Here is a 23,284-nt window from a genome sequence, read left to right as displayed (position 1 = left end):
CCTCCAGGTGTCTTTAAATAAAAATCAGAAAAAAGATTGCAAATTAACATTGTCAACTGCTGAGCAAAATGTAAATAGGAACAACATAGAGATTATTGGATACTGGGGAAGAGAACATGGACTGTCGACATTAAGATGATTCAAGCTAACTTATAATTGAAAGTGTATTTCACCGCATTTGTGGCGTAGTAATCAGCCTCTACCTTATTGTATTGTTAAAGGTGTGTGCACAAGTATTTCATGAATAAGAAGAATGGAGTTTTTTTTGTGAAGACTAGTGATTGAAGAGGAGTTCTCTCAACTTTGAAAGGTGTTCCTTTAAAGAGATTTCTCCGTGGTTTCTGAAGTCTTTTTTCCCCCACATTTTTTCATGAATATACGTGAATTTACACCTGCAATACAGGGTTTTATGTAGTAGAATTTGCTGTAACGATATCTTGATTTCAATTACCCCAATATTGACTGGGTAAATATAATATCAGGGCACGCTAGGGAGGTAAAATTCCTTGATGAAATCAAGGACTGTTTTATGGAGCAGCTGGTACATGAGTCAACAAGAGGAGGAAAAATTATAGACCTAGTCTTTAGTGACACACACGATCTGGTGCAGGAAATAATGGTGATGGGGCCGCTTGATATCAGTGATCATAATATGATCAGATTTGATATACTGGCTTTGGAGTAAACACACAGAGGAAATCCAGTATGTTAGCATTTAACTTTAAAAAAGGAGAGTATGATAAAATGAGAAGTATGGTGAAAAAAATCTTAGAGGAGCAGATGTGAAGGTCAAAATTTACATCAGACGTGGATGCTGATCAAAAAAACAATTCTGGAAGCCCAGGCTAAATATATTCTGAGGGGCATTTTCAAAAGAAACATCTAAATCAGAATTTGGATGTTTTACAAAGACATCCAAATTCTGAACAGGAAAGCAAGTCATTAGGAGGAGTTGCTTAATGGTTAATGCAGTGGGCTTTGATCCTGGCAACATGGGTTCAATTCCCACTGTTGCTCCTTGTGACCTTGGGCAAGTCAAACACACAAGGGGCATTTTTGGATATGACATCTTTTCCTTTTGAAAATGCTGTTTGGAAAAATGTTTTGTGATTTGGATGTTTTCCCACCCAAAACCCACTACCCCCAACTGTACACCACTACCAAAGCCCTAACAGGTGAAGGGAGCACTAATATGTGGGTAGTTTCTGGTGGGTTTTGGAGGGCTCACAGTTTCCTCCACAAGTGTAACAAGTAGGAGGAGGTAGAAGCCTGGGTCCACCTATCTGCAGTGCACTGTACCACTACTAGACTACTCCAGGGACCTGTATGCTATTCTAATGGACCTGAGTATAACATCTGAGGCTGGCAAGTAATATTTTAATCACATTTTTTGGGGTGGGAGGGGGATAGTGACCACTGGGGGAATAAGGGGAGGTGATCCCCGAGTCCCTCCAGTGGTCATCTGGTCATTTGTAGCACCTCTTATGTGGAGTAGAGGAGTAGCCTAGTGGTTAGTGCAGCAGACTTTGAGCCTGGGGAAGTGGATTCAATTCCCACTGCAGCTATTTTCTATAAAAACAGGTCTAGTTTAAAACATCTAAGTTTTAGTCTGGGACATCTTTGTTTTGTTCCATTATTGCTGAAAGACGTCCATGTCTTAGGAAAGCCCAAGTCCCGCCTTGAACACACCCCTGGCACGCCCCCTTGAGATTTGGACGTCCTTCTGCCTTCAGAGAAAGATGTCCAAGAAGAGGTTTTGATAATACTGATTTGGACGTTTCTGTGAGATAAACGTCCAAATGCTGACTTATGTCTCTTTTTGGACATCTATCTCTTTTGAAAATGAGCCTGTCTGCATATTAAAAAAGGAGGAACGAAGACCAAACAACAGCCGGCATGGTTAAAAAATGAGGTGAAGGAAGCTATTAGAGCTAAAAGAAAATCCTTCAGAAAATGAAAAAAGGATCCAAATGAAAATGATAAGAAACAGCATAAGGAATGGCAAGTCAAATGCAAAGCACTGATAAGGAAGGCAAAATTGACTTTGAAAAAAAGATTGCATTGGAGGCAAAAACACATAGCAAAAGAATCAGTTGGACCGCTAGATGACCAAGGGGTAAAAGGGGCACTCAGGGAAGACATTTCTTTGAAGGGGTGAACAAACATGTGGATACTACTACTACTACTACTTAGCATTTCTATAGCGCTGCCAGGGTTACGCAGCGCTGTACAAGTTTAAACATGGGGAAGGACAGTCCCTGCTCAGGAGAGCTTACAATCTAAAGGTTACGAACTATGTAGTCAGTGTAGGTATCATGAATGGGGAAGGTGGTTAGGCGCCAAAAGCAAGGGAGAAGAGATGGGTTTTGAGTAAGGACTTGAAGATGGGCAGGGAGGGCGCATGGCGTATGGGCTCGGGAAGTCTGTTCCAGGCATAAGGTGATGTGAGGCAGAAGGGGCGGAGTCTGGAGTTAGCGGTGGTGGAGAAGGGTACAGATAGGAGTGATTTGTCCTGAGAGCGGAGGTTACGGGTGGGAACATACGGGGAGAGGAGGGTAGAGAGGTAATGGGGGGCTGCAGATTGAGTGCACTTGAAGGTCAATAAGAGAAGCTTGAACTGTATACAGTAGCGGATCGGGAGCCAGTGAAGCGACTTGAGGAGAGGGGTGATATGAGAGTATCGGTTCACGCGGTAGATAAGACGTGCGGCGGAATTTTGGACAGATTGAAGGGGGGAGTTCGTTCCCTCAGAGTCCCACCCTTGAGGAAATGATGTCAGAAGGCGGGACTCTGCAGAACGAACTCACGTCACGAAGGGAGGGAAGACTAGAGACAGGCAGGGTGGGCTTTGAAATAATGCGGCCGCCGCTGGGACGGAGGTAAATTAAAGATTTAACCCCCCCAAGGGCGGCGCGGGGCAGATAGTAAGGGAGGGAAGGGGAGACCCACCATCGCGCCGTTCGCCCAGATGGATGGAGGCAGGGGAGAGGAGAATCGCGCTGGGTATGGATAGAGGGGGGGCAGGGGACAGAAGAGAATTGCTGGATATGCATGGAGGGCAGGGAAGAGGAGGGTTGCTAGACATGGGTGGATAGAGGGGATGGCAGGGGAGAGAGGAGGGTTGCTGGACATGGGTGGATAGAGGGCAGGGCAGGGGAGAGAGGAGGGTTGCTGGACATGGATGGAGGGGAGCTCAGGGGACAGGAGATTTGCTGGACCTAGGTGGATGGAGGGGAGAGTAGAGTTGCTGGACATGGGTGGGTGGCTAGAGAGGAGAGGAGGGTTGCTGGATATGGGTGGATGGAGGGGAGGGCAGGGGAGAGAGGAGGGTTGCTGGACATGGGTGGCTAGAGGGGAGAGGAGGGTTGCTGGACATGGATGGAGGGGAGGTCAGGGGAGAGGAGGGTTGCTGGACATGGGTGGCTAGAGGGGAGAGGAGGGTTGCTGGACATGGATGGAGGGGAGGTCAGGGGAGAGGAGATTTGCTGGACATAGGTGGATGGAGGGGAGAGTAAAGTTGCTGGACATGGGTGGCTAGAGGGGAGAGGAGGGTTGCTGGACATGGGTGGATGGAGGGCAGGGGAGAGAAGAGGGTTGCTGGACATGGATGGATGGAGGGCAGGGGAGAGAGGAGGGTTGCTGGACATGGATGGAGGGAAGGGGAGGGCAGGGAGAGAGGAGAATTGTTGGACATGGATTGAGGGGAGGGAAGGGAAGACAGGAAGGAGATGCACATGGATGAAGGGGAGAAATTCTGGACATGCATGGAGGGGAGGGAAGACAGAGGAAGGAGATGCACATAGATGGAGGGGAAAGGAGAGAGAAGAAATGCTGGACATGGGTGGAGGGGAGGGAAGAGAGAGGAAGGAGATGAGATGAGGGAAAGGGAGAAAACCTGCACATCGATGGAGAAAATAGGCAGAAGCTGGATCCACTGGACAGTCAAGTCTGCAGAGGACCCAGCTTTTACTTACGGATGTAAGGCAAGAAATGAAGAAGAAAGGAGAAAAGTAAAGAAATAAATGGAAAGGAAGCCCTGGAAACGGAGTTAAGAGGACAGATAGCAGCAGAATCAGGTACTGGGCCAGCATGAACAGAAAAACAAAGTCACCAGACAACAAAGGTAGAAAAAATCATTTTATTTTCATTATAGTGTTTGGAATATGTCCACTTTGGGAATCAGGTGCTCAACGTTAAAAGTTTATGTTTATTTACTTATTTATGGCATTTTATCCCACATTAAACATGAATTAGATTGGAACCTGGGAGCATGGTGGGAGAAGAGAAAAAGGAGATGCTGGGGGGGGGGGGGGGGGCGCCAACTGATAGTCTGCAGGGGGGCACCAGAGACCCTAGGACCGGCCCTGTATCTGCCCTGGTGGTCTAGTGACCTCTTTGGGGCAGGAAAGAGCCCCCTCTTTCCAGCCCGGAGTGCTGCCTGTCCTTGCCCTGCATCCTTCTCAGTCTCGGCTCGGGATTCAAAATGTCCGCTGAGAGTTGAAGCGGCCTCGCGAGACTCCAACTCTTGGCGGCCATTTTGAATCCCAAGCCGAGACTGAGAAGAATGCAGGGCAAGGCAGCGCTCCGGGCAGGAAAGAGGGGGTTCTTTCCTGCCTCGAAGAGGTCACTAGACCACCAGGGCAGTAGACAGTAAGTAAGGGGAGGAGAATATGTGACAGGGGGTGGGGCAAGAATGTGAAAGGGATGGGGTGTGGGCGTGACATGTGTCCTCTTTTTAAGAGGACAAAATATGGTAACCCTAAAGCAAATAGAATGTTAGGTATTATTAGGAAAGGAATGGAAAACAAAAATGATAAAAAAGTTATTATGCCTTTGTATCGCTCCATGGTGCAACGGCACCTCGAATATTGTGTGCAGACAGGAAGGCTGATAATTTGGCCTGGATTCCTGCTGAAATTTCTGGTATGGAGAGGTAGATCTGGGAGTCATCAGCATAAAGGTGATACTGAAAGTTATCAGCATAAAGAAAACCAATGGACTGCATTAGGGGCCCATTTAGTTATGTTTAACCAAGAGATTTGCATGAAACATTTATTTTTAATTTGACTTATAAAACCATTTGCCCCTGAAACGTGGTTGAACAGAATAATCCATCTGTGTATCTAACATATCAAATTCTACAAAACAGATGATGTGATTCCATGTGCCCCAATGAAAGGAGAGTTTAATTTTACATCCATTTAATTTCAGTACATTCCATCTTTATAACACCAGCCTTCTCAAGGCAGATTACAACAGCAGTTAAAATGAACCCATCAGGAAACAGGATATCCTCACAGAAATTTTTGCCATCTGTATTGTGTAGAACAGTGTAGAAAAAGGAGCTCACACAACACAGATTTTTATAACTGCTTTTGCTACCAGCTACAACAATTTTAAGCTGTTTTTGATGCTGCTTTTAACTCCTAACCCTTATTCACTTGTTCAGATCCCTTGTTTTATCATCCTTACTTTAATAGTCCCTTATCTCTTATTTGTCCTATTTAGATTGTAAGCTCTGTTGAGCAGGGACTGTCTCTTCATGTTCAAGTGTACAGCGCTGCGTACATAGGGTTACCATGTCTGGATTTACCCGGACATGTCCTCTTTTTGAGGACATGTCTGTGCGTGCGGATGGGTTTTGCCAGTCCGCCTGTTTGTCCGGATTTCTGGACAAACGGGCGGGCGGGTGGGCAGCGGGCCTATCCTAGCCTCCCCTTCCCTTACTTACTATCTACTGCCCTGGTGGTCTAGTGACCTCTTCGGGGCAGGAAAGAGCCCCGCCCTTGCCCTGCATCCTGTTGCTGTGACGGTCTCGGGATTCAAAATGGCCACCGAGAGTTGAAGCGGCCTGGTGAGACTTCAACTCTCGGCGGCCATTTTGAATCCCGAGACCTTCACAGCAACAGGATGCAGGGCAAGGACAGAGCTCCGGGCAGGAAAGAGGGGGCTTTTTCCTGTCCCGAAGAGGTCACTAGACCACCAGGGCAGTAGATAGTAAGTAAGCAGGGTTGCCAGGTGGAAAATTTTTTTCCCACCCAATCCAGTCTAAAAACAGCCCAAAACCCGCCCAAACTCAAACCCCGCCCCTGACACCCCCACCCCTGCGTCATCACCCCCGCTCCCGCCGTCATCAACCCCGCCGTCATCAACCCTGCCCCGCCGTCATCGGCCCCGCCTCCCCCGTCATCGGCCCCGCCCAGAACGTCACTAACCCTGCCCAAAACGTCACTAACCCCGCCCCCGCGGCCGAAAAAACCGCCCGAAAAACCGCGGAAAATTAAAAAAAGAAGCCCAAAAAAACGCGACCCGCACACCTGGCAACACTGTAAGTAAGTGTAGGGGAGGGGAATATGTGACAGGGGGTGGGGCATGGGCAGGGGCGGGACATGTGTTCTCTTTTTGAGAGGACAAAATATGGTAGCCCTATGCATACGTCTAGTAGCACTATAGAAATGATAAGTAGTAGTAGTTGTTGTTTTAGTGATATTTTTATTTCATGATATTTATATCTAGATACGGTCTGGGAAGCTTTCAAATAAATGAAAAAGCTGTGCAATACGTAAAAAATAATAATAATAAAAAAACAATAACAAATCTTTTCTCCTCCACCTTTTAAGACGCTGCCTATCCAAGTGAAACAGCATTAGACTTGTTACAGATGGCAGCCCCTTATTTCTAATACCGGTACTCGTTTGCTATTGTTTTGGGTGTACTAAAACCACGGCAAGCTCCGCCTACCGGCTTCAGCTCTAACACTGAACTAGACAGGCTCAGGCTCACGTCACTTCGTCTCCTTTTCTATCAAACCTCGTTGCCCACTTGCCTTCTCCACAATCCCTGCATGCCGTGCGACGTCGCCCCGGAAGAAGTTCCAAGGCTCCACCCCCCCCAGAGTGCACTTCCTCTTTCCGGACAGGCCGCCTAAGGTAAGGAGTTGGTGGTGTTTCTCCGGTTCAGAATCCGTTGCTAATCGTCGGGCCAGTTCGCCATCGGTGGTAACAGAGCAGCGCATCCGCTGCAGTAGCTTCCCAGGAGGGGCTGCACCGCGTCCTTGGTCCACTTGGAGGACGTTGGGCTTTCGCTCGCAGTTTAAATTTCTGGTTTGGGGGGGGGGGGGTCGCTGAGAGAGAAGCGTTAACTGGTGTGAGCTTGAAAGTGCCGTTAATGAATCCCCTCCCTCACTTTGGAGCGAAGTTCCTTCAGCCTCCCCGTCACTTGGTGCCAGGTCTCGAGTGTGTTTTCAGCGCGGAGCTGTAACAGGGGTCGGGGAGTAGTGAGCTCGTTCGGTGAGAGGGTGACTGTCTGTGTACCCCGGGACCCCCCCCCCCCCCCCCTCGTGAGTTTTGAGACTTGCCAAGAGGCGTATTTTCAAAGTACTACTACTACTACTTAACATTTCTAGAGCGCTACTAGGGTTACGCAGCGCTGTACAGATTAACAAAGCACTTAGCCTTCCAACATTCCATAGAAACCTATGGAACTTTGGAAGGCTAAGTGCTTTGAAAATGAGCCCCCAATTGGTCTCTATTCTGGGAGTCAGCAGGGCCTAACATTCATAATGCAGGAAAGTTAAGTCAGCTCCAGGAGAATTATGTGGGAACCAGTCTTGTAAATTTTCGGAAAGCACTAAAGACAGACCTGTTCAGAAGAGCAGACCCCATCGACCCAACATAAACATGCCTATTATTATTATTACACTTGTACCCCGCGCTTTCCCACATAATGCAGGCTCAATGCGGCTTACATAGTAATTTGAAATACAAAGTTAATAGAATTTTAATAAAACAGTAGTAAAACAATGTAAAGTTGGGCTTAGTAGTGTATGATAAGTTGAGCTACATAATATATGACTAGGATAAAAGAGGGTAGATAGGATAGTGTAATTTGGGAGAAAGGGTAAGGAGGGATAAAATTAAGAAGAGATGCAACCAAAGACCATAACGAACATTACCTGACTCTTCTTCCCCCTTTTCCTCTCTTAAGTTCCCCCAATTGTACCTACCATACAGGAACCTCATGCTACTACAATATCACTTTGTATTCATTCATACCATGTATTTGTTCAGACCGTAATCGGTAATGCCATTAACAGTTATATGTAAGCCACATTGAGCCTGCAAAAGGTGGGAAAATGTGGGATATAAATAATAATAATAAAAAAAGGGGGCACAACCAAAGAAATTCAACAGAAAGATATTTTATTTAAAAGCAAATGAACACAAGACAAATTGATGATGATTCTTTATTTGTCTTGAGTTGATTTGCTTTTAAATAGATATTCCTCTTGGAACTTTTTTGGTCGTTCCCCTTTTTTTTTTTCGTTTGTTGGTTTTTTTTTTTTTCCAGGGAGTATCTGCCGCTGTATTTTTGTTGACTCAGCCATGTACCACGCACTTTAACTCTATTTAGCTTCCTCAACTGTACAAATGTCCTGAACATAGCCATTTGAATTTGTTGGGACTCTTCTGTTCAGTCTTACTTACTTTTAGAAAATTGCAATTTAATTGGCCTGCTGACACTACTTAAGTAGCGTCAGCAGGAATTTCTCCGTGGGGGGGGGGGGAAGTAATTTTTTGGAGGGGAATAGTACAGTATAGTCTCAATTATGTGACATAAAACAGGACAGACCCAATATTGGATATGTGAAGTCGGATAATATGGAAAACAAAGTATAAGCATAGAATGCCCAATTTTCAAAAACTGTTCTAAAACAAAGATTTTTTTATAGAAATAAATGCCATGATGTCCCGGGGGTGGGGGTGTCTGTCAGATATGCTTGATGGTCGGATAATAGAGACTACTATGGCAGTAGCAAGCTATGACATTTGGAAGGAGGTGGCAAATGCCCTTGGACCCCCCCCCCCCAACACTCATTCAGTAGTTATAAGGGCAGCACAGCCACAAAAGTGGAAATAACAGTGTCCCATGGATTATCTCAGGAGCAGGCCAATAGACGAAGTAGTCTAGTAACACCCTCCCTTGAAATTGAAAAAAAAAAATCCATCCCTGGTAATCTAGTATCTCTCCCTGACATTTAAATTGCCCAGTGTCTAGCGGCAGTCCCCACTCCAGATATACCCTTTGGCCTACCTTGAAGAAACGGGAGTGATGTTCTTTTAGGCTTCTGCAGCTAGCGTCATAATTATTGCGGTTGTCTGTGTCTTGCTGTGTCTGAGTATGAGGCAAGACCTGGATAACTACAGCAGGCAGGAGCAATGCCTACTTGCTCCTCGCCATCTTTGAAAATGGCGGCACCTGACCCCCTTGTGGTGCATCCTAGGATGCACCGGGGGGGGGGGGGGGGGGGGGGGGTGTCAGCCTGCCAAAGGAAGGTTTTCCCTTATTTGGTAGTCGTCCCTTTAAACGAGGGAAAACTCCCCTCATTTGGCACTGACTCTGCTGGGTGCACTGCGTGGAGTCAGGGGCCTCTATTTTCCAAGATGGCATGAAGGTACAAGTAAGTGGATATCAAGCCTGCCTCTTCAGTGTACACCCTGGGGGGGGGGGGGGTGCTGCCAGACACCAGGGATTTTTTATTTTTTTATTTTTAAGTAGGATGCAGGGAGGGGGCATATTCCCCTTTCTATCTCTGCATGAGCTAATCACTGTTCACGTACGTATTGACAGGAAAAGGATATTATGGCAATATTTAATGTGGCAGTAATTTGTATGCTCATTACTTACTGTATTGCTGCAGTACGTTTTGGAGCTAATTCCACAGTAGAAACTGCGTGGCCTTCTGCATTAGCCTGTAAGTTTATACCTGAGGCAATGTAGTGTTGTTACTTGTACAGTGTCATAAGGAGCCGGAGTGGGATTTAAACCGGGCTCCCCGTGTTCTTTGTTCACTGTTCTAACCATTGGACTACTCAGTATAAAAAATGAGTATATATGTTGTTTTATTGTGGGGTTTTTTTTTTAGTTGTGAAATTAGATTTGCATCTGTCTGAAATGTGGCATGACTCCCTTTAGATATTAACAGTACAGTTTACTGTTTGTCATTTATTGAGTTTATTAATGACATTTTATTACAGTTCACAATGGGACGTGTGATCAGGGGTCAAAGAAAAGGTGCTGGGTCTGTTTTCAGAGCCCATGTAAAACACAGGAAGGGTCCAGCTAAGCTGAGAGCTATTGATTTTGCTGAGAGGCATGGCTACATCAAGGGTATTGTAAAGGTAAGTGGCTTTGAAATGTGTGCATTTTATTTTGGCTAGAGTTGAGGAAATGGGAGGTTAGATCTGACTGTCACAATGTTGGCAGGTTTGAAATATTTTATTTGTGGGTTACTTCAGTGGCAGTATTGTGTGCTAGGTGGGAGGTTCCTGGTTCAATCTCTGGAGTTGGGTCTTGTGCTCCATGGTTGGCTGGGGTGTTTAGAGGGAGGATTCAAACTCTTGAAGTTGGGGGGGGGGGGGGGGGTGTGGCTGTTACTTAAAGGCTTCAGGTGCCAGGTTTGGAAGGAGCCCTGTAGACTTGTCCTCTTGCCCAGCTCTACTGTTATAATGACCAGAACTAGGTACAGTGAAGGAGAGAGACAGTGAATGAAAGCTCATGGTGCTGGGATCCCAACCCAGATTTCAGTTGAGCTGGAGGCTCAAAGGAGCAGGAGGAAACAGCTGGGGAATTTTATTTTATTTGTTGCATCTCTGGTCATTAGTACTCCTTTAGCCATTAATGTGATAGGCTATTTTTAGAAACTGGAGTAGCTGATGCAATAACTTTCCTTTCTTTATAGGACATTGTTCATGATCCTGGCCGTGGTGCACCTCTGGCTAAAGTTGCGTTCCGTGATCCTTACAGATTTAAGAAAAGAACTGAATTATTCATTGCTGCTGAGGGCATACACACTGGTCAGTTTGTTTACTGTGGCAAGAAAGGTGAGTTGAGTGCAATCTCATTTTTTGTTGGTGAACCTGGATACTTAACCTCATCAGTTTGTACCTTTGTAAGAGGTCTTTGTTCAGACATAATCCAAAATTGTTTGCAAGTCTACAGAGAAAGTGGAGTCTCTTACTGTAACAGTGGCTCTCTGTAGACAGCAAAGAAATGCAGCTGCACTTCCAGAGCTCTACCCCAAGCTCAAGAGAAGCCTTTAAGTTTGTCCTGAGCGTGTGGCATGTGTAAGCAATCCTACATCAAGCAGTGCTGCTTCTTTCCCCCTCCCCCCCATGGGCAAAAGCATTTGTACATAAGTTCATAAGTATTATCATACTGGGACAGACCGAAGGTCCACCAAGCCCAGCATCCTGTTTCTAACAGTGGCCAATCCAGGTCACAGGTACCTGGCAAGATCCCAAAAAAGTACAATACATTTTATGCTGCTTATCCTAGAAATAAGCAGTGGATTTTCCCCAAGTCCATTTCAATGGTCTATGGACTTTTCTTTTGGGAAGCCATCCAAACCTTTTTTTAAACCCTGCTAAGCTAACTGCTTTTACGACATTCTCAAATTCCAGAACTACTGCTTGGTTTTGAATATGGCCAAAACTGTGGCATGTTTAGTTTACAGGGTGGCTATGCTGACCCACTATGGCCCTTACACTGTTTGGTAAGAATACCAAGATGGTGGATAGTCTTCAACATTTAAATGATGTGTTTGACTCCAGGCTTTCCTTTGTTGTTCATGTTTTGGGGTAGTACTATACCTGATATACACCGCCTTGGGTGAATCTCTCCATAAAAGTGGTTGTTAAATCCAAATCAATAAATAAAAGTTTTTTTGTACACTTTGCAGCAACTCTGGTCAGTTAGATGATACTTTAAAACTGTTTTTCATTCTGTTTGTTATGTTCTACTGCTGTCCTGTATGGATTATGGGAATGTGGTACATGCTGGCCTCTCTGAGACCAATTTGAGAAGATTAGATTCTACAAAATAGAGCCATTCGGATGTTGTGGAGGGCATGCAAGACTCATCTTGTGACACCTTTATTTGTGCATAATCATTGGCTTTCTATGTGTTATCTGTGTAATTTAAAATTGTTCTGGTGAACAGGACATATTATGAAAAAGCACCACCTTATTTTGCTGCTGAGACATTATGGTTGGCTTTGGATTGTAGTTTAGATATGTCTGGGCTGTCGAGGGCTTTATGGGAATCCACTCGTCGGCCTTTTTTCTGGTGCCAGGGTTGTGGAACTGCCTGCCTGTTGAAATTGGGACTGAATGCTCTTTTAAGAAATTTCAAACAATGTTAGTCTTATTTTTTTTTTGTGGCAGCTTTTGGCTCCCGTCTCCCTTCTCTGTCTGGTAGGGGTACCTGTCTTTACTGGCTGATAGTTTAACCGGGTGTCTCTTCTTTCCTGTCATTTTATTAGAGTTCCAGATTTTTATGTTTTGTGGGTTTTTTTTTCTTTTCTTTCTTTTTTTTTTAAATCACTGTGCTACTGAAAATGTCGAGCTGTATAGTAAACCTAATGACCCATAGTAGGACTTCTGAAATTCTGTAGATTATATCCTGCTGTCACGTTTGAGTTGCTAAGAACACTTTAAAAATATATAATGGCTTCTCAATAGTCTATCTTGGAACTGGTAAACTCGACAAAAAGTAGACTGTTCACTCAGTAGTCAAACGGGGGAAAAGGTCTCATTTGTCACTGGGATACGATGTCAGTTATCCACACCAAATAAATATGTGAATCCCACTAGTGACTGGAATAATCATTGACCAGAAAAACCCTTCCTACCTAAACCAGTGCATTATAATTTTTTATAATTTTTTTTCCCAATTGTATCTTTCTTTCCCATTGATCTATCATTTATTATTCTTCAAAAAACATTGTTGGAACTCAAAAAAACCATAACGGGATGGCTGGCAGTAAGTACAAAGCTATCAAATGCAGTATCACTTATCTGAAAGTTCAGCGGACCCCGACAAGCACCTGTTTCGCTGTTGCTTTTTCAAGGGATCTGAGCCAGTGGATACATCATCCTGACATGCCCTGCACTTCTGCATAGATTGTGGTGAAAGTATATTCTGGCACAAATATTTTGAGATGCTCTTTCTATGAGAAAACTCCTTGTGTTTTGATTATTTCTGCAGGGCATGTCAGCATGATGTATCCATTGGCTCATTCAATAGCTTTGTGCTTATTACCAGTCATTCCGTTATGGTTTTTTGTGCCAACAGTGTTTAATAATAATAATAATTGATCAATGGGAAAGAAAGATACAATATAATTGAAAAAAAAATCCTCTTAAAAAGTTATATTGCACTGATTTAGGTAGGAGGAGTTTTTTTGGTGAGGATAACTGACACTGTATCCCAGTGATAAATGAGACCTTTTCCCCTGTTGAATATTTTTGAGTGAACACTGTGTCTACTTTTAGTTGGGTCACATTTGAGTTGTGCATGGCAGGACAAAGAGGAGCATTGAGCATACTGCATCTTGGAAGAAGTGTATTGTTCAAAAATGTTTTGAGATCTCTGGCATCCTCAAAAGGCTAAGAAGGGGTAACAAATACAGAAATGTACTCCTTTATTGGTTTCAGATATGAAATGTTGATCCTATGGTGCGCTGAAGGTACGAGCAGGTAGACACAGAAATGATAAAAGAAATCAGAGACTCGAACAAAATGGGCAATGTGATAATAATGGGTGACTTCAATTATCCAAATATAGACTGGGTAAATGTAACAATAATGGGTGACTTCAATTATCCAAATATAGACTGGGTAAATGTAACAATAATGGGTGACTTCAATTATCCAAATATAGACTGGGTAAATGTAACATCGGGACACGCTACAGAGGTACAATTCCTTGATGAAATCAAGGACAGCTTTATGGAGCAGCTGGTGCAGGAGCTGACGAGAGAAGGAAAAATTCTAGACTTGGTCCTTAGTGGAGTGCATGATCTGGTGAGGAACGTTATGGTACTGGGGCCGCTTGATAACAGTGATCATAATATGATCAGTTTTGATATCGACCTTGAAGTAACTGTACACAGAAAGTCAAATACATTAGCGTTTAACTTTAAAAAAGGAGACTATGATAAAATGAGAACGGTAAAAAAAAAACTTAGGGGGGCAACTGAGAGAGTAAAAACTGTACAACAGACGTGGACGCTGTTCAAAAATACCATCCTGGAGGCCCAGGCCATACATATTCTGCGAATTAGAAAAGAAAGACGGAAGTCCAAAAGACAGCCGGCCTGGTTGAAAAGTGAGGTGAAGGAAGCTATTAGGGCTAAAAGAAATGCCTTCAGAAAATGGAAGAAGGAACCGTCTGAAAATAACAAGAAGCAGCATAAGGAGTGTCAAAGCAAATGCAAGACGCAGATAAAGAAGGCCAAGAGGGATTACGAAAAAAAGATAGCATTAGAGACAAAAAAAACATAGTAAAATTTTTTTTCAGTATATTAAAAGCAGGAAGCCGGCAAAAGAATCGGTTGGGCTGCTGGATGACCGAGGGGTAAAAGGGGCGATCAAGGAAGACAAAGACGTAGCGGAGAGACTGAATGAATTCTTTGCTTCGGTCTTCACCGAGGAATGTTTGGGTGGGATACCAGTGTCGGAAATGGTATTTCAAGCAGACGAGTCGGAGAAACTTACTGACTTCACGGTAAACCTGGAGGACGTAATGGGGCAGTTCAGCAAACTGAAGAGTAGCAAATCTCCTGGACCGGATGGTATTCATCCTAGAGTACTGATAGAACTGAAAAATGAGCTTGCGGAGCTACTGCTAGTGATATGCAACTTATCCTTAAAATCGAGCGTGGTACCGGAAGATTGGAGGGTGGCCAATGTAACGCCGATTTTTTAAAAAGGCTCCAGGGGAGATCCGGGAAATTTATAGACCGGTGAGTCTGACGTCAGTGCCGGGGAAAATGGTAGAGGCTATTATTAAAAACAAAATTACAGAGCACATCCGAGGACATGGATTACTGAGACCAAGTCAGCACGGCTTTTGTGTGGGGAAATCTTGCCTGACCAATTTACTTCAATTCTTTGAAGGAGTAAACAAACATGTGGACAAAGGGGAACCGGTTGATATTGTGTATCTGGATTTTCAAAAGGCGTTTGACAAGGTACCTCATGAAAGGCTACAGAGGAAATTGGAGGGTCATGGGATAGGAGGAAATGTCCTATTGTGGATTAAAAACTGGTTGAAGGATAGGAAACAGAGAGTGGGGTTAAATGGGCAGTATTCACAATGGAGAAGGGTAGTTAGTGGGGTTCCTCAGGGGTCTGTGCTAGGACCGCTGCTTTTTAATATATTTATAAATGATTTAGAGATGGGAGTAACTAGCGAGGTAATTAAATTTGCTGATGACACAAAGTTATTCAAAGTTGTTAAATCGCGACAGGGTTGTGAAAAATTACAAGAGGACCTTACGAGACTGGGCGGCTAAATGGCAGATGACGTTTAATGTGAGCAAGTGCAAGGTGATACATGTGGGGAAAAAAGAACCCGAATTATAGCTACGTCATGCAAGATTCCACGTTAGGAGTTACGGACCAAGAAAGGGATCTGGGTGTCGTCGTCGATAATACGGTGAAACCTTCTGCTCAGTGTGCTGCTGCGACTAGGAAAGCGAATAGAATGTTGGGTATTATTAGGAAAGGTATGGAAAACAGGTGTGAGGATGTTATATTTCAACGGTTTTTATTGATGATGTACCACGTCAAACAAAACCAAAGTCATTTTGTAAACATTCAGTCATGTCATAATTGTACATATGCATCTAATCTAACATCATCATCATTATTTTACTTCCTTTCCTCCCCCTTCCCCCCCCCCCCCCAACCTCCCCTTTATTTTACTCCTTTACCTTTATCTACTTATTTCATGGTAATTATACTAACAATATCTATTACAGGTCTTAACCGGTCCAAAATCCAGAGCAAATATCTGCTGGATGTCTCACTATCTAAGGTGTGAGGATGTTATGATGCCGTTATATCGCTCCATGGTGTGACCGCACCTTGAGTATTGTGTTCAATTCAGGTCGCCGCATCTCAAGAAAGATATAGTAGAATTGGAAAAGGTGCAGCGAAGGGCGACTAAAATGATAGCGGGGATGGGACGACTTCCCTATGAAGAAAGATTAAGGAGGCTAGGGCTATTCAGCTTGGAGAAGAGACGGCTGAGGGGAGACATGATAGAGGTATATAAAATAATGAGTGGAGTGGAACAGGTGGATGTGAAGCGTCTGTTCACGCTTTCCAAAAATACTAGGACTAGGGGGCATGCAATGAAACTACAGTGTAGTAAATTTAAAACAAATCGGAGAAAATTTTTCTTCACCCAACGTATAAACTCTGGAATTCGTTGCCAGAGAAAGTGGTGAAGGCGGTTAGCTTAGCAGAGTTTAAAAAGGGGTTGGACGATTTCCTAAAGGACAAGTCCATAAACCGCTACTAAATGGACTTGGGAAAAATCCACGATTCCAGGAATAACATGTATAGAATGTTTGTACGTTTGGGAAGCTTGCCAGGTGCCCTTGGCCTGGATTGGCCGCTGTCGTGGAGAGGATGCTGGGCTCGATGGACCCTTGGTCTTTTCCCAGTATGGCATTACTTATGTACTTATATGTACGCCACTTATCTCGTGTTGTGCTTGGTAGTTTGTAAATGAAGATGGGCAAGAGTTGGGGGCTGATTCTCCTGCTTTTATTTTTTTTTTTAAATAGAAGGGTTCCTTTAAACAAAATTATACTTAAATCTTATTGCCTATTTTATTTTCCTTGCATAAATTGTGGTATATATTTCCTTGCATAAATTACATATATTCTGGCACAGATAATTTTGAGATGTTGTTTGTACAAGAAAACTCCTTATGTTTTGGTTATTTCTGTCATCCATCTGTCTGTGACCCCCCCCCCCCTGCTTTTTTTTGCAAGGAGACACATGGTCTGTGTAACTGGCTTGTTCTGATCTATAATTCATAACTGGAGAGGCATCAAAATGGAGGTGGGGAGGACTGTAGCGGGAAAGAGGTCATTTAAGCAAATCATAATAGGATGGATGTGCAAAGCCTGGTTTTGGGAAGCTGCTGAGAATAGCAGACTTATTCTGTGAACAGAAGTGATAACAGTTAACAAGAAACAAAGCCACACTGCATACTAGGAAGGGAATGGTTGAGACTTGGAACCAAATCACTTGCTGCAGAAGTGGGAGTAGAGAGGATGTAAGTGGAGGAAAAGTAGCTTGATAAGGGGGACAGGGTTGCATATATTTTGGGGCCTCTGTTCATTAGAACAGAAGGCCCAAAATATACAGCCTTCACTGTTCAGATTAGTGCAAAGTTGGTGTCCTTAGGCTGAACAGTGATTTGTAACCAGATGTTCAAATTATGGAGACAAAGTCTGGGATACCTCAACAGGCTCTAAAAAGTGCATTTGGCAAACAAAACATGAATTCTGATAAACAGAGGTAGTAAAAGCCAAAAAAATGGCAAAATAGATTACAGCCCTTTCTGGACATACAGAGTAGGAGAGCCCAGCCAGAAGCAAAAGGCATGAGACAGGTATAAGAATAATGGATTGACATGGGCTATAAGCACACTGTGGCACTCTATTAGCATTGATATAGATGTCCTGGTAACACCACCAAATATACTTCAGGGCACACATTTCAACTTGATTTGGTGTGGATGTTTGTAAATGTGCTTAGTGTAGGTTTGTTCTGTATATAGAGGAAGATCATAATTTGTTAGGGAAAATGGAGAGACCTCATCTAAAATATCAAAATATATAGTTTTTGTATTTTTTTTTTTTTGTTCATTCAACAATATCTAGGCTAATCTGCTTGTTCCAAGATTTTTAATGGTTACTATTTTTACAGAAATGATCTGTTTCTTTTGTTAACCATGGAAGAGAAAAATATGAAAGGGTCTGAGGAAGAATAACATTCTGTATGTAATTTAGATTAACATTCTTGTTTTTTCTGCTTTCAGCTCAGTTGAATATTGGCAACGTGCTCCCTGTTGGCACTATGCCAGAAGGTACCATTGTATGCTGCCTTGAAGAGAAACCAGGTGACCGTGGCAAACTGGCCCGTGCGTCTGGCAACTATGCTACAGTTATCTCCCATAATCCTGAAACCAAGAAGACCAGAGTCAAGCTGCCTTCTGGTTCCAAAAAGGTCATTGCCTCTGCCAACAGAGCTATTGTTGGTAAGCATCAACCTCCACCAACATCTGTTGTAAAGCAGGTTATGACATTAACCCAGGCAGTTGCAATCTCTGACATGTTTATTATGGGAATTAAAGCAGCAGTGTTCCCTCTTGTATAGCAGAGCTTTCAGGCAAGGGATGGAATCCAAGCAGTGTTAGCCTCATTTTAGGTACAGTCTACAGTGACTGTTCTTACGTTTTCTAGCACATTGCTTCTTTAGTGGAGGTGGTATAGGGTTGGAGAACAGCATCAGGTTATCCTTGGTGCCAAGAATGGACTGTGCTTACGTGACACTGATGATAAATTTACTCTTGCATGGGGTCATCACAACACCTGCAATGTAAGCACAATTGTTGCTTTGAGTAATATTTTATAAAGATGTGTTTTTATAAAATAGCACCTGTAGCCATCTGGAGTGGAGGAGTAGCCTAGTGGTTAGTGCAGTGGACTTTGATCCTGGGGAACTGAGTTCGATTCCTGCTGCAGCTCCTTGTGACTCTGGGCAAGTCACTTAACCCTCCATTGCCCCTGGTACCTGAATATATGTAAACCGCTTTGAATGTAGTTGCAAAAACCTCAGAAAGACGGTATATCAAGTCCCATTTCCCTTACTTGCAGACACCTCTTTATAAAATCCTCTCCACCCCCCCCCCCCCCCAAAAAAAAAGAGTAGTACATTTTGGATGCCCCTAGAAACACAACTGATCTATCCAAGGGAGGAGAGGTGGCCTAGTGGTTAGAGCAGTAGGTTGACAACTAGGGTTCAAATCCCTCTTCTCCACTGCTGCTAGTATGATTGGGTAAGTCACTCTGTTAGGTACCCATTTAGACAGAACACTGCTTAGGACAGGGACTTGCATCTGAGATGTAATAACACTAAGTTGCCATGAGCGTCATTCAAAAAGTTGAGTTCAAAATGTAAAACATGCCACAATGACATTAGATGTTTTAAATTTCTTTTGCCTTTTTCTCAAATTTTCAGGTGTTGTTGCTGGTGGTGGTCGTATAGACAAACCAATCTTAAAGGCAGGTCGTGCCTACCACAAGTACAAAGCCAAGAGGAATTGCTGGCCTCGTGTCCGTGGTGTGGCCATGAATGTGAGTATTGTGTAGATCACATTTCAGACTAGTACTACTACTCATTTCTATAGCGTTACAAGGCATACAGCCAAAGTGCTTTCAATTGATCTGATATGTCCCGAATGTCATATGTGAGGTGTAAAATAACACTGTAATTGCTATTTGAACTTCCATTTTCTTTTAACACTATGCCTTTGAGGGTAGTTAAGTAGTACACTGTGATTCAGACAGTTTATGGCAGAATAACTTTTGGCCTGTAACATGACAGTGGTATTTGTTGTAAAGCCTGGGAGCCAGTGCTGGCTTTCTGACACTTTTCACCGAATAGATGCTTCCCCCCATTCCCACCTTTTATTGGAACAACCATTCTGTTTTCTTTTGGCACCACGTGATGCTGAAACTCCAGTGCTATTCTTGAAATTCATGTCAGCATGGCAGTTTGTTGTGTGGTACCAAAAGAAAATCAGCTGTTCTGGTGCTTGTGTTGTGTGTTCCTCTAGAGGAGCCGAGGAATGGTCAAAAAAGGGAGAGGTAGAAAGAACCAGCTTGGACAAGTTTATGGAGATTTGAGAGGTAGTTGAATGGGGGGTGGGGTTGTGGGGGAATGAGCTGAAAAGTGTGTGTGTGGTGTATGGGATGGGGGGGTCGTGGAGATGGGTAATGGAAAGAGTAGACAGAGCCTTCTGATCATCCCTGGCCGCCACACTCTCCACCTCGGTCCAAGGCATGGGCTGCTTTTGTCTGGTTCTTGCATTGTTCTGCCAAAGTGAAGCATAAAGGATTATGGATTTGAAGTGTTGCTATGTTATGTATAAGCAAACACTTAAAGGGGAATTCTGTAAATTAGGGGCCGCATTTGTACATAAATGTCTATAATACTAGCTTCTGTGTGCCTAAGTGCTCTTAGCCCTTATAGTAGTTAGGCACCCTTCTAGCACTTTGAGGTAAATGGTATAGTGTGACGGTGCTCCTAGTTATGCACATAACTTACAGAATATTGTCTAGTAAGTGCATCCTTAGACTAGCTGTAGACTTGGCATAACTGTGTGTGTAAATGTAAGGCTTGCCAGATACTGGATTACCCAGGTGTTGCTGTAGAATAAATAGGCTCTCAGGGTGCTTAAATGGAGGCACCTGGTTATAAAATTGCCCCTCCCTTAACCCCTTATTTGATCAAGTTTTAAATTCTATAGCTTTATCTAGATTTTGAGATTTTAGTGACAGCTATAAACTTAATCTCAGATTAGTGTATGGCATATAAATATAGCAGTTTAAAATTGAAAAGCTTGTGTTTTTGCTTTCCCTAGCCTGTAGAACATCCCTTTGGTGGTGGTAACCATCAGCACATTGGAAAGCCTTCAACCATCAGGCGAGATGCTCCAGCTGGTCGTAAGGTCGGTCTTATTGCTGCCCGCCGTACTGGTCGACTTCGGGGAACAAAGACTGTGCAAGAAAAGGAGAACTAATATTTTTCTGTGCATACTTTACATAATAAACTTTGAACTGAATTTGTCTGATCTTCACTTGCGTGGACAGTCTTTGGACCAGTATGCTGTTGGGATGCTAGACCTATAATTTAGGGCTTTCTATGGGAGATTGATAGGTGATCTGGGTTGTGTTTTTAATGTGGTCCCCCTCTCCCCTCCACCAGTTGATCCAGTGGCAGCAGGTCCAGCTTCATCCTCTTACTCTATGCCCAGGGCTACTGTTGTGAACTGAGTGGCTTAAAGAAACAGTTGGACCTTGGGCAGTACAAGATAAGGGGTAACATGCTTCTCCTCTTATTGCTGCTGAGTCAGTGTAGGGGTGTAGACCTGAAAGGGCACAATTATGGAGATTGAATAAAGGGGCTAAAAGTGTGTAGAGACAAGGGACAGAACATAACCCTCTGTTCAAAGTGTGGTAATATGGGGCTACAGATTGAGGGGAGAGCAGGACTAAAGCCAAGGAATAGATACTCCTCCCCCTTTTCTCCTGTCTTGCCAGCTCCCAGCATCATTCTCACCTATTATCCCCCTGAAATCTGTTCAGCATTTCAGGGATGTATTTCTTCTTGTCATGGCATGCTTCTTGATATCTCTTGTTTTAGCTCCTCTACTTCTTTCATGAGGGATTCAATGTGCAAATTTTCCTGCACTCAATAGTAGTCCCTTGCCTTGGATCACACATTAGAGAGGCAGAAGCTGTAACAAGGACAGCAGCTTTGGTGGCATGTTATTTCTATACATCAGTTATAGCAGTTTTTGCACCTTTTAAAAGAAAAAACCCCCCAGTTTCCTCAGCGACCCTCCAGACCGGTCAAGACGCGTGGGTTATGCACTCCTACCAGCAGAGGGAGACTGAGAAAACACTGAGCTTTGGATACTGTATATATAACCTGTGCAGTACACCCACTAGCCAGTATTTTCTCAGTCTCAGCAGAGGTAGAAGGACAGCCTGTGCAGTCTTCACTGGTCTGGTGAGGTAGTTTTCCTCATAGGAAGTAAGAATTGGGGTGTTTGTTCCAATTTGGTTCATTCTGTGTCTCCCTGTACGTGGATCATAAAAAAAAAAAAAAAAAAGTAAAGTGTGCTTCGGGACCCTGGGTCCGGTGGGGCCCAGTGTTTCCCCTGGGGTGTTACACCTGTGTTGCGGGTCCCTCCCCCTAAGCTGCTCTCCATCTCTGAATAAGTGGCAGCTCTGTGCCTCGGCTGCTTTCTCTGTACTGGAGCCTTGAGTGCCTCACAATTTTCAGCTGCCAGCAGTGTTCTGGGCCTTTAAGAGCCTTTTATTATTTATTTAGTGCGGAACGGAAGGGGAGTTCGGTTCCCTGCACTAGACGGGAGAGCAGTGCGAAGTTGCTTAACAGGGTATTTGGCGCGAAGGCGGACTGTGTGTGTGTGTTATTATGGCCGGCAAGCTGCTTCGATGTCGCGCCTGTTCGCGGCGGGGGTTGGAGACGGCGGGCGGTCAGTGTCACCTCTGTGGTGAGCCTAAACAGGCGATTTCGGCTCCCCCGGTGTTGGCCGCGGAAGTTCCGACGGGATCGCCGGTGTTGGTGTCAGCAGGATCGCAGGCAGGCGCGATGTCGGCGGTTGCAGTTTCGGTGGGAACGGCCGCCATTTTGAATCAGGCGCGATCCGCGGAGGCGCCGAGTGTGGGGCCAGCTTCCTCCGGTTTAGGGCAGAAAGTTCCCTCGGAGGGCTCAGGTAGTGTTGGTTTTCCGCCAGATTTTGTGTGGACCCTGTTCCAAGCCTGGAAGGCCGGGCCTCCTCAGGTGGAGGAGGGTCATGGCTCTATGCTGAATAAAAGACCAAGGTTGGAATGGTCAGAAGATGGGGACTGTTTGTCTCAGCTGGGTTCGGATGACCCAATAGGTATTGAGGAGGAAGTAGAGGGGTTTGAAGACTCTCTTAAACTTATTGATGCCTTACCTGGTGAGGACCCCTCTGTTGTCAGAATCTTCCATAGGGATGAGCTTGCGGAACTCATAGACCAGGTCACGGTGACACTTAAGTTTGAGCCTGAGGTGCCCGTGGACGAATCGGGACAGGACCCTTTGGTAAAGGGTATTCACAGTAAGGCGCGGTCATTTCCTATGAACAAGGACCTCCGGGAGATGATTTCCCAGGAGTGGAAGTCACCGGATGCTCCATGCAAGGTCTCTAAGGCAATGGCGCGGCTCTATCCTCTTCCTCAGCAGGACAAAGATTCCTTGAAGGCCCCTACGGTAGATGCAGTGGTTACAGCAGTGACTAGAGCGACGGCTATCCCGGTAGACGGCGGAGCCGCTCTCCGCGACCCCCAGAATAGGAGGGTTGATGCCTTCCTTAAGCGTAGTTTTGATTTGTCGGCACTCACGCTCCAGGCCTCTGTATGTGGGGGCCTGGTAGCCAGAGCATGTTTTCGCTGGGCCGAGAAACTCCTGGATGAGTCAGTGGAGGTTGGGGCCTCCGGAGTTCAGGAATTAGCCAAGCTCGAGATGGGTTCGTCTTTCTTGTCGGATGCCCTTTATGATTTGTTGAGGGCGTCGGCCAAGAATATGGCTATGATAGTTGGAGCGCGTAGGGCCCTATGGCTGAGAGGTTGGGTCGCGGATGC

The 23,284-nt window shown here is 44.5% G+C and overlaps 1 protein-coding gene across 1 annotated transcript; it reads left to right on the top strand.

Annotated features, from left to right (window-relative positions):
• The first annotated feature begins 6,851 nt into the window (after positions 1 to 6,851).
• RPL8 (ribosomal protein L8) lies at positions 6,852 to 20,722 on the top strand. The gene is made up of 6 exons (XM_030221430.1): positions 6,852 to 6,929; positions 10,038 to 10,181; positions 10,742 to 10,883; positions 17,905 to 18,123; positions 19,107 to 19,222; positions 20,512 to 20,722. The coding sequence occupies exons 2-6, from the start codon at positions 10,044 to 10,046 to the stop codon at positions 20,668 to 20,670; spliced, it is 774 nt and encodes a 257-aa protein (XP_030077290.1). The 5' UTR covers positions 6,852 to 6,929; positions 10,038 to 10,043; the 3' UTR covers positions 20,671 to 20,722.
• Positions 20,723 to 23,284: the final 2,562 nt, after the last annotated feature.

The sequence above is a fragment of the Microcaecilia unicolor genome, chromosome 12, assembly GCF_901765095.1.
Source record: "Microcaecilia unicolor chromosome 12, aMicUni1.1, whole genome shotgun sequence".
NCBI lineage: Eukaryota > Metazoa > Chordata > Amphibia > Gymnophiona > Siphonopidae > Microcaecilia > Microcaecilia unicolor.
This window is presented reverse-complemented; position numbering and strand designations above follow the sequence as displayed.